Source organism: Callithrix jacchus, chromosome 5 (assembly GCF_049354715.1).
Source record: "Callithrix jacchus isolate 240 chromosome 5, calJac240_pri, whole genome shotgun sequence".
Lineage (NCBI taxonomy): Eukaryota > Metazoa > Chordata > Mammalia > Primates > Cebidae > Callithrix > Callithrix jacchus.
Genome location: NC_133506.1, coordinates 135,536,045 through 135,546,249, shown reverse-complemented (window position 1 = coordinate 135,546,249; position 10,205 = coordinate 135,536,045). Strand labels below are relative to the sequence as shown.

Sequence of the window (10,205 nt, the reverse complement as noted above, 5' to 3'; positions counted from 1 at the left end):
GGTGGCGAGAATTGAGTGGGTCAGGGAAGGGGGTTCGATAAGAAAGGTAGGGAGCAAGGATCCTCTTTCTGTGGGTTCCTAAGACCATGCAACCAGCTGACCTGTCCTCTGGGTCTGGTTTAGACCCGGCTGGAATGACTGCAAACCTCCTCCCCCGCACCCCCACGCATTCTAGCACCCTCTCCCAGCGCTCTCTCCCAGCAGACAGGACATCCTTCGGTACCCACACAGCCAGACCCCGAAGTTGGGCTCCCATTTCTCATACCGCCACCTCCCTTTGTCTCCAAACTGTCCAGGAGTGAGGTTGCCAGTTGACCTGTTTTCACACCCCCTGCAACGCTGTTCTCTTGGGGGCTGTTGGGGGGAAGGGGGTGCCCCAGGCAGGGGTGAAACGCACTCTGCCCCGTTGGGGATTGCCTTCCTTGGCGGGAGTGAGCGCGTCTGCTGCTGACAAGAGGCGGGCTACTTGCCCTCAGATTATCCTATACCTCTTCTTTCCTTCTGAATCGAGTTCCACCTTTGGCACAGGCTTTGCAGGAATCCCCGACGTTTGCAAACTCAGACTCTTCGCAAGCGGTAATTTTGTTCAGAGCAAGCATTTCTGAAATAATCGCCATCAGGCACAAAGATGGGTGGGAAATTGGGTGGGGAAGGTAAGCTAATTACTTAATACCCTGTCCAGAGGAGGGGCCGTACCTGCCAGCATCAGGAGTTTCATTTCTTCACTTAAGTTTCACAGGTATTTAGGCAAAGAAGGGAAAATGAGGTGGAAAGAGAGGGACATGGAAGGAAGGAAGGAAAAAAGGGAGGGAGGGAGGGAGGGAAGGAGGAAGGAAGGAAACAAGAAAAGGGAGGAAGGAAGGAAAGAAAAAAAGGAGGGAAGGAGGAAGGAAGCAAGCAAGGAAGGAAGGAAAATGGAAAGAACGCATGGAGAAAGGACTAAAGATATCTTCTTCGGGGTGAAACTGAAACCATCGCCCTCTGCACGCCTAGTGCAAACCCCACGGACTGTAAAGGCATCAAGGGCAAGCACAACCCCCCGGGAACCCAGCTCCAGAAACTCTATCTGAAGGAAAACCACCGCTCTTCGCGGGTGCGGGAGACCTTGCCAGGGGTGGGGGGAGGGCGCGAGGCCAGGCGGGTCTGGTCCCCCGGCCCACTCCGGGAAGGCCCCCTCTCTCCCACTTCCATGGTGGCTCTGGAGCCAGCCCGAGGAGTTCAGGGGGCCGGTGCGGGGCTGGGACGGACTCGCAGCGGCAGCGGTTGCCTTCCGCAAGCAGCGGATTCCAAGAGGGGGCGGGCGGGACAGGCTGAGCGACCCGGACCCAGGGTGGAGGGTGGGCTTTCTCTGGGCGGGGAAACCAGACACTTACAGGCGGCTGAGGCCGACTTTATTTTTACTGCCCAAACTGTTGGAAAGTATTTAAGCTTAAACAGAAACAGCTGTATCGCTGGCACCGGCCGACGAAACTATTTGTTACCGGGAATGACTTTTTATGATTAAGGACGCGCCCGTCGGCGGCCTCCCACGGGCGGCCCGGGAGAGTCACCGGGAGATCTGAGCGTCCTCGACGCGCTGTTCGTTCAGACAGAAAGGCCAGAGAGATGTGACTGTACGACCAGCGGCTACCTTGTGAAGTTTAGGAGCGAGGCCAAAACCTGAAACCCGTGTTTCCAGGCGCTGGGTCAGGGCTGGGAGGGAAGATGGGCGAAGCTCCCTGCCTGCTCCGCGGGTCGAGGACCTCGGGGCTGCCGCCGCCTGCGCGCGCCTCACTTTGGACAGGAGGCCAGTTTTCCGCTCTGGGCTTTCTGCCCCTTCGAGTCAGACTCCTTGGCTGCTTCTCTCTCGCTTCCCATCGTTCTCTCTCTGCCTCTCTCTTTTTTCACCCTCCCTTTCTTCCACTCCAGCTCTGGCCAAGGGAAACCGCTTCCAGTTCGGCTGATCATCGATGTTTGAACTAAATCGTGGGTTCCAAGGAGTAGGAGTTGTAATCAGGAGCTTGGGCAATAAGAGAACAGGGTGGGAGGGAGCTGGGCCCAGAGTGCGGCTGCTGTCCCCAGCGCCGGCCCCGCCACGGGTCACCGGCAGCAAAGCCGCCGGCAGGGTCGGCCGTGCACGTGCGTGTGTGCGCACCCGACGCAGACGCGGCCGGCCCTTGTCCCTCTCCAGGAGCTCCCCATCTTCGCGCGTGAAACCCTCTCGCCCAGCCCGCACTAGACCGGGCGGCGTCCCCCAACTTCCCGTGCCAGCGTTTCTCGCAGGGTGTCGGCCGCGCACGGTGGGAAGGGCGGTGGGCAGGAAGTGCGCGGGCCGGGCGCTGGGGTCCGGGGGAAGCCGGACGCACCCCCAGCCGCGCGCCCTGCCCAGATACCCTTAGCCCACTCAGGCCCCGGGCAGAGGGCGGCCAGGGCAGGCGAGCCTCCAGGCCAGGGCCTGGCGGGGGCCGGCCGCGGGAGCTAAGGGCAGGGGCAGGTGGCTGCTGGCGTCGGGGACGGTGGGGGGGGGGCAGGAAGAAGCCGCATGACATCCTCTGCGGGGTCCCGGGCCGCTGGTGGGGTCCGGAAGGAGCAGCCCGGCCTCCACCAGGTCTGTGCTCGGCTTCGGAGCCGGGGACCAGCGCTCCAGTCAGCCCGACTCGCAGGGCCCGGAGGGTGGCCGAGGGCAGGGCCGCGCGACAGGAGCCTGAGACACAGGCACATTGATTTGTTAGCGGGACCCGGCTGGCGGAGGGGGCGTTGCCATGGAGACCGGGGGTCGGGTGTACGGCACGAGGGGCGGGGGCGGGGGCCGGGGACCGGTGGAGAGGCCGGCCCTGGGCGCGCCGCCGGCTCTCGGGGTTCGCGCGCAGCCCGCGGCGCCCCAGCACCTGTGCATTGTGCATTGTGCGGCGCGGTCGGTGGGGGGAGGGGACAGCGCGAGTCCTAGGCGGTGGGGGGTGGGGCGGGCCGGGGTCTGCCGAGGGGCGGAGCCAGGCTGACAACGCCGCGGGGATCCCAGCGAGAGCTGTGGGGGACGTCGAGCACCGGAGGGACTACTTGGTGGCGGGGGAGGGGGACCCCGGCGAGGACACAGGGCGGCCTACCCCCCTCACCAGCCCCGCAGACTGACAGCGGCAGGGCCCGCCCTCCCCGCAGCGTCACTTCCTGCGGCGCCCCCTCCCACTCGCGCGCTAGTCTCTGGAGTCGCCTCGGACTCCGCCCCCTGGCGATTGGAACGCGGGTCACGTAGCAACGCGGGGGAGAAAGGGAGAGGGGCGTGGCTCGGAGCTCGCCCAATCAGCGTGCGGGGGCGCAGGCCTCCGGCCGCTCGGCTTTAGCAACGTCGTTAGCAACACGTGGGGCGGGAGGAAGCGCTGGGCGGAGGGGAGGGGGCCGAGCCGAGGAGCGCGGGAGGGGGGCCGCGGGAGGGAGCGAGTGCGCGGGGAGGGGGAGGAGAACTGACGTCAGCGGGAGAGTATTATGGTCTGTCGTGCGCTGGCTGCTGCTTTTCTGCTCCTGGAAGCGGCCAAGGGGGGAAGCGGCGAGTCAACATGGAGCTTTCAGCGGTGGGGGAGCGGGTGTTCGCGGCCGAAGCCCTCCTGAAGCGGCGCATAAGGAAAGTAGGTGCCCCCGGGCCTTGGGCCTCCTTGCGGCCGGGCCCTCCCCTCCCGGCCCGGGTTCCCTCCCCCTGCTGCAGCCCAGCTTCCCTTCCCCCAGGTCCCAGCAGCGGCCGCGGCCGTGGCGGCGGCGGCGGCGGCGGCGGTGGCTCTGAGCCCAAGCGCTTTCCTTAGACTTGCAGCGATGCACGGATTGCATGGGTGGGGGGCGGGGTGGGCGATGAATGCCGGTGCATGCACTTTGTGCAGCGTTAGGTGCAGGGGTGATGCAGTGGGCGCGTGCCTTTTGCGGCGGGGTTTCGAGCATTCATCTGGTGCATGCATTTTCGCATGCATTTCTTGTATCCTCGTCATGCATTTCTCCCCATGCACACACATTATCCCCTTTGCACCCGCAGGGACGCATGGAATACCTCGTGAAATGGAAGGGATGGTCGCAGAAGTAAGTAGGTTGTATGCAATTCTCAACCCCAGACTGTTATTCAGAAGGTTTCTTTCTTCCTCTTTTTGCCTTTACGTTGAAATACAATACAATGCAACGAGAAAAGTTACACACACATACAGCCTCAGCTCTCACCCTGCTCCTGGGACTGATGCCGACTTCTTCCTGATTTCCTTTAGGTACAGCACCTGGGAACCGGAGGAAAACATCCTGGATGCCCGCTTGCTGGCGGCCTTTGAGGAAAGGTACAGACCCTTCCAAGTCCTAGCCACTCACTTAGAAACAAGTAGAGTGCTTCTCTCCAGCTGCTCTAGAGTCCCTCTTGCTTTCTTTACTCACGCACCCTTTCTCCTTCCCTTCTTTCTCCAGGGAAAGAGAGATGGAGCTCTATGGCCCCAAAAAGCGAGGACCCAAGCCCAAAACCTTCCTCCTCAAGGTAGGCTGGCACTGTCCAGTGGTGGACCACAATGTTGAGTTACTCTTGGGAAGGGGCCCTCAGGGCTTTGAGTCAATGGGGTGACCACACATGTTGCCTATTTGTAATCTAGGAGGGAGTTCCCTGACAAGATGTCACCAAGTCAGTGGCAGCACCAAGCCGTGTCTGGGGGAATGGGCTTGGCCATACTAGAATTCCTTTACCCTCCCCCCATCCCAAATGGATATGTAATCAAACGCCAAATGTGTGCTTTTTGCAAATGACTGCTTCCAGACAAATCTTCCCCCACCCTGCCACATCTCAGCTCCAACCACCAACCCACCCAGCCACCCATTCATCCACCCACCCGCCCACCCATGTAGAAGTTCCCAGATATCAAAGGGTAAAGCTAGGAGGTCAGGGCTGGAGGAGGAGTCCTGTGGAGGACGGGGCTCTGCCCGACTCTTGATACCATCTTCTCTCCTGCAGGCCCAGGCCAAGGCAAAGGCCAAAACTTACGAGTTCCGAAGTGACTCAGCCAGGGGTATCCGGATCCCCTACCCCGGGCGCTCGCCCCAGGACCTGGCCTCCACTTCACGTGCCCGAGAAGGCCTTCGGAACATGGGTTTGTCCCCACCAGCCAGCAGCACCAGCACCAGCAGCACCTGCCGTGCAGAGCCCCCTCGGGACCGGGACCGGGATAGGGACCGGGAGCGGGAGCGAGAAAGGGAGAGGGAGAGAGAGAGGGAGCGGGAACGTGAGAGGGAACGAGAGCGGGGCGCCAGCCGAGTGGATGACAAGCCCAGCTCGCCAGGGGACAGCTCCAAGAAGAGAGGCCCCAAGCCCCGGAAGGAGCTCCCGGACCCCTCACAGAGGCCATTGGGCGAACCCAGCGCCAGCCTCGGAGAGTACCTCAAGGGCAGGAAGATGGACGACACCCCTTCCGGGACAGGAAAGTTCCCAGCCGGCCACAGCGTGATCCAGCTGGCCCGAAGGCAGGACTCAGACCTGGTGCAGTGTGGTGTGACCAGCCCTAGCTCAGCCGAGGCCACGGGAAAGCTGGCTGTGGACACCTTCCCGGCCAGGGTGATAAAGCACAGGGCTGCCTTCCTGGAGACCAAAGGCCAGGGTGCCCTGGATCCCAGTGGTGCCCGGGTCCGACATGGCTCAGGCCCCCCCAGCTCCGTGGGGGGCCTGTACCGGGACATGGGGGCTCAGGGGGGAAGGCCCTCCCTCATCGCCAGGATTCCAGTGGCCAGAATCCTGGGGGACCCGGAGGAAGAGTCCTGGAGCCCCTCCCTGACTAACCTGGAGAAGGTGGTGGTCACGGACGTGACCTCAAACTTTTTGACCGTCACCATTAAGGAAAGTAACACGGACCAAGGCTTTTTTAAAGAGAAAAGATGAATGCCGGGTTGGTGTGCCCAGGACGAGAGCAGGGGAGACAGTGAGCGTGAGCTTGGCATAGTGATTTTTATTTCTGGGTGGGATGTGGCCTTTGGCTGGTCCCATCCCTGATTTCACCCCCAGCCCCACCAGCCCCTTTCATCCTTCCTTCCTCCCCTCAGTTTTTGTTGGAAAGATTATTTCTAGAGTTATATTTTCTATTAGATGTAAATATGTTATTTAAGAAAAATATCTAAATATATATATTTCAACTCTTGAAGTTGTTTTATTTAAAGGAGAGAGACTCTCATTGTGCTTTAGTTGGAGCAGGCCGAAAGAGTTGGGGCAGGAGGGGTCCCCTTGCCCCAGGGCCCTAGGGAAGTTGGGAGCCTGGGTACAGGTTTCTGGGAATGTCTGAGGGGCTTGGCCTGCCCACCCACCCCTCCTCCCTTCTCCCATAGCCCAATGCCAGACTCCTGGCACCAAGGCCAGGCCCAGATTTGCTCTCTCTTCCCATTGGCTAGGCAGGCCAACAAAAGGTTGGCTCCCCAATCAGAAAAAAGGGGGGTGGGGTCAGTCAGTTTTCCTTTTTTCTTTTCTTTTCTTTTTTTTTTTTTTTTAAGGTCAAGAAGTCTATTAGGGAGAAAAAAGTATTAACTTCAATAAGCTTTTCGTGTGTGATGTTGAAGTTAAAAAGTCACCGGCAGGCAGGGACAGGAGGTTTCTTCCCAGGACCACACCAGGAAATGCACTTTAAGGAGGGTGTGTGTGTGGTACACGCAGATCGTGTGTATGTCACGTGGATAAAATCTCCCCGTTCCCTCGTTCCTTTCCTTACTCCGCAGAAAGAAAAGAAATCCAGCGAATCTGTTTACATTCCCGAAATGCCAGGATAAATTGGGAGGATTGCGTGTCAGTGCTCAGAGTTCGAGACAGTTGTTTTACAAGAAAAGTGTTGGGGTGGACTTTTCCTTTTCGCGTCCTCTAGCTTTGCCAGGAGAAGAGACTGCGGCCCCCACCTCCCAGGAAGAGTTGGACAAGCCTCCCTGCCTGGGGAGGGCGGGCCGCCAGCTCTGCGATGGACACACGGCCAGACAGGCCCACCCTGCGGAACCCACGGAGGGAGGCGCGGCGGCGGGCGATGGGCGGCCGGCGCTGCTGGGAGCAGCGGCTTCGCACCCAGTCTCTTCTTGCCGCTTGGAGTGCCGCAGAGGACCTGGCCTCGGGGCTCGGAGCTGGGGCTGGACTCACCCCCGCGGCTCCAGCGGGGCAGGGGAAGGAGGGGAGAGGCGGGGTTTCATCCAAGAATGCCCATCAGAACTTTTGCTTTTCCCTTTCTCCCCCCCCCCCCCGCCCCGGTCCTTCTTAAAAGCAAAAGCTATAATTTATAGGCCTTTTCGATTCGCAGTGTTCTCTATTTGAACTCGACATTCGAACTTCGCCAAAAGGGGGAGGGAAGAGCGGGGAGATGGGAGTGGGGACACGGCCGCGGCCCGGGAGGCCGTGCGCGGCGGCGGGGCCCGGGACGCCCCTGCCCGGCGGACTTGACCGCTCCCCCTCCAGGGCCCAGAACGCGCGCCCCTCTTTTGACTCAAAAGCACAAAACAGTCCTCTCCACTCCATCCCGGTGCCTGAGAGCGCGGATCTCGCGGCCTCCCCGCCCTCCCCGCCCTTAAAGGGCCAGCGAGTATCTAACTTCGCTTGTCGAGGGAGGGGTGTGGGGGCCCTGCGCTCCAGAGGAAGCACAGACTCGGGGCGAGCGAGGCGGGAGTCGGGGATGGGGAGCTTCGCCTGGGGTGGGGAGTCCTGGAGGGAACCCCAGCCTCGTCCTCCGTACTTCGGGCATCTCAGCCTCTCTCCTCCAGACTTTCTTGCCTTTAAAGAGAGGACAGGAGGGAAACGGTGTACTACAGGATTCTGGTTGTCTTTGAATATCAAATTGCGCCTATAAAGAGAAGTCCCTGGAGTGGGGATTTTTATCTGCTCACATTTGTAAAACTGGTATTTTAGACTTTGTATAAAGAAGCGCCGTTGACCGAGTGTATCTATTTAAATGTCGACGCTATTTTCAGATGAAACTTCACTGAAAGGGCATGTCTGTTACCGAGTGGACCGGACTTGGGGACACGCGTCTCTTCACCTGGCCGCCGCCTTCCCTTCTTACACGCCTGCCCTTCACTCCCACGTCCCTCCTTTCCTGGGGCTGACTTTGCCCCTTCCCTTGGACCTTCCTCCAGCCAGCCTATTTCTGTCCCTGCAGCCCTCGTCCTGCTGTTTGTCCGTGGCCGTGCGTGTGTGTCTTCTTCGCTCGCTCTTGCGACGCTGACCTGGGGGGGGGGGTGGGTGGGCAGGGGCCGGGGGCCGTGTGGCTGGGAGTCTGCAACCGCGCAGGATGTGTGCGCTGTTGGGTTTATTTAATTCTAAGATTTGTACAAATCTCCAATCGATCTCCGCCTCAGCTCAAGAGTGAAGCTTCAGTACCTATCTTCTGCGGTCGTGAATGTCTGTATCCAATACTGCTTTTTACGTGTTTAAATATATACTTTGTAAATAGAGACCTGTCTTGGTTTTATTCTTTTTCTTTCCCCCGAGCAAAGGGAAGAGGCATCCCGGGAGGAGAGGATCCATTCCGTCCCCCGGCGCCATCCTCGCCTCCGTCGGTGGGGGAATGGTTCCTGAAAAGGCCCTTCCCCAACTGGGGAACCCACCCAGCTGGAATAGAGGTGGGCGTGGGAGGCCGCGGGGTACGACTCTTCTCAGCCCGTCCGGGGGAAGCCGTGTCTCTTCGCACCTGCTGGCTGCACTTCTTCCGGTCCCGGGCAGAATCTGGGGATCCCGGGAGGATGCGCCTGGGGTCGGGGGTTCCCCTTTTTGGCGGGCTCCTCAAGCGCGCCACACCCCCAGGCCAGAGGTGTCTGGTCTCCGAGTCCCCGGGGCGTCGCCGCGCTGCCCACAGCCTCCCGGGCCTGCTCCTCGGAGCTGTCGTGAGACCCACTCCCTAGACCCATGCAACCTTGCTAGCGCTCCCCGAAATGCAGAGCCTAGCGCCTATTGATTGAGGAATTGAATTCGCGGGTATTGCTAGGCAACTGCCTGCTCGGAGCCGGCGCAGAGCGCTGCTGATGTGATTAGTGAACCTGGAGCCTCGGCACTGCAGCCCCGCGCGCCCCCGCCCCCGAGTCCCCGCAGCCTCCCCGGCCCAGGTCTCCTCGGCGGGCCTAAACCCCAACGCTGGGCGAGGGTCGGTGCGGGGAGAGCAGAGTGCGGGGTGGGGGTGGAGAGGGAGGTGTTCTTGGCCTTTTCTGGCCGCAGACTTAACAGCAGTGGGGGCGGGGTCGTGAAGCCCGCACAGGAAGGCCACCATCGGCATCCCCATAGAGGCTCCTCATTAAACCCAGTTCTGCTTCCATCGTGCCCCGCCCTGCCCAGAAGCCGCGATTCGGGCTCACCCGTACAGCCCGCCGGGAGGGACGGGGACCGGGGCCGCTCAAGCATCTCCCGCCGCTTGCCGAGGAGTCAGTGGCCCGGCCCTTGGCGGAGCTTCCCCCTTCCCTAGCTGTGACCGGTGTGGGAGGGCGCGAGAGGACAGGAGCTCCTGGCGCCCCGGCCCAGGGCAGCGGGTCACAGAGCCTTGTGTCTCCTTCCGACGTGAGGGCCAGCGGTGCCGGCCGAGGAGAGTCCTGGCCGCCAGGCGTCAAAGTCCTCCGCCCGAGGCTGCCCCCGCCGCAACAAGAGGTCTCTGCGCGAGCAGGGAGAGTCAAGGGAAGGTGGGTGGGGTGGCCCCCGCGACGGTCGCCGCTCGGACGGGGTTCCCTCCCCCCTCCACTCGTGGGCGTGTGGGGCAGTGGCATGGGCTCCTGCTTAAGCAGATAGGAGGTTGCCGACCCTGCCCCTTTTTTGGGTTCGCTGGCCATCACCAGCCTCGGCTTTGAGGAGCGCCTTCGCGGATTTGCGTTTCCTGGGCAGATTCCCGGGGAACCCTCCCCCCCGCCCCCCGCCACAGCTGCAGATACCAGATGTGCGCCGCGGCCTCAGGGCAGACCGGTTACCCTGTGTCCCTAGGACAGGGCGGGCTTGTGTGGCCACCGCGGCGGGGAACCTGGCCCTGCACATTGGTTGGGCTGGAAGGTTCCTGCTCTTCCTGGAGTGTCAGATCGGATTACTTTCCGTCTTTTCGATGCTAGCTTCGCACCATCCTGATCTAGGCGCCGTCCTCTGCGCCCCGGCAGCTGTCGCACATACCCGGCCCCGGCTCCTGTGCTGGTTTCCTCTTCTCACCTAAAAGCCCTCCAGGCCCAGAGGAACCTCGGACCCAACTTTAGTCCAAGACTGGCGCGGCTCAGGGCCCTGCGGGTTTCTGTTCCGT

The 10,205-nt window shown here is 61.2% G+C and overlaps 1 protein-coding gene across 1 annotated transcript; it reads left to right on the top strand.

Annotated features, from left to right (window-relative positions):
* The first annotated feature begins 3,452 nt into the window (after positions 1–3,452).
* Positions 3,453–8,394, top strand: CBX8 (chromobox 8). The gene is made up of 5 exons (XM_002748815.7): positions 3,453–3,599; positions 3,995–4,038; positions 4,218–4,283; positions 4,408–4,474; positions 4,943–8,394. The coding sequence occupies exons 1-5, from the start codon at positions 3,531–3,533 to the stop codon at positions 5,858–5,860; spliced, it is 1,164 nt and encodes a 387-aa protein (XP_002748861.1). The 5' UTR covers positions 3,453–3,530; the 3' UTR covers positions 5,861–8,394.
* Positions 8,395–10,205: the final 1,811 nt, after the last annotated feature.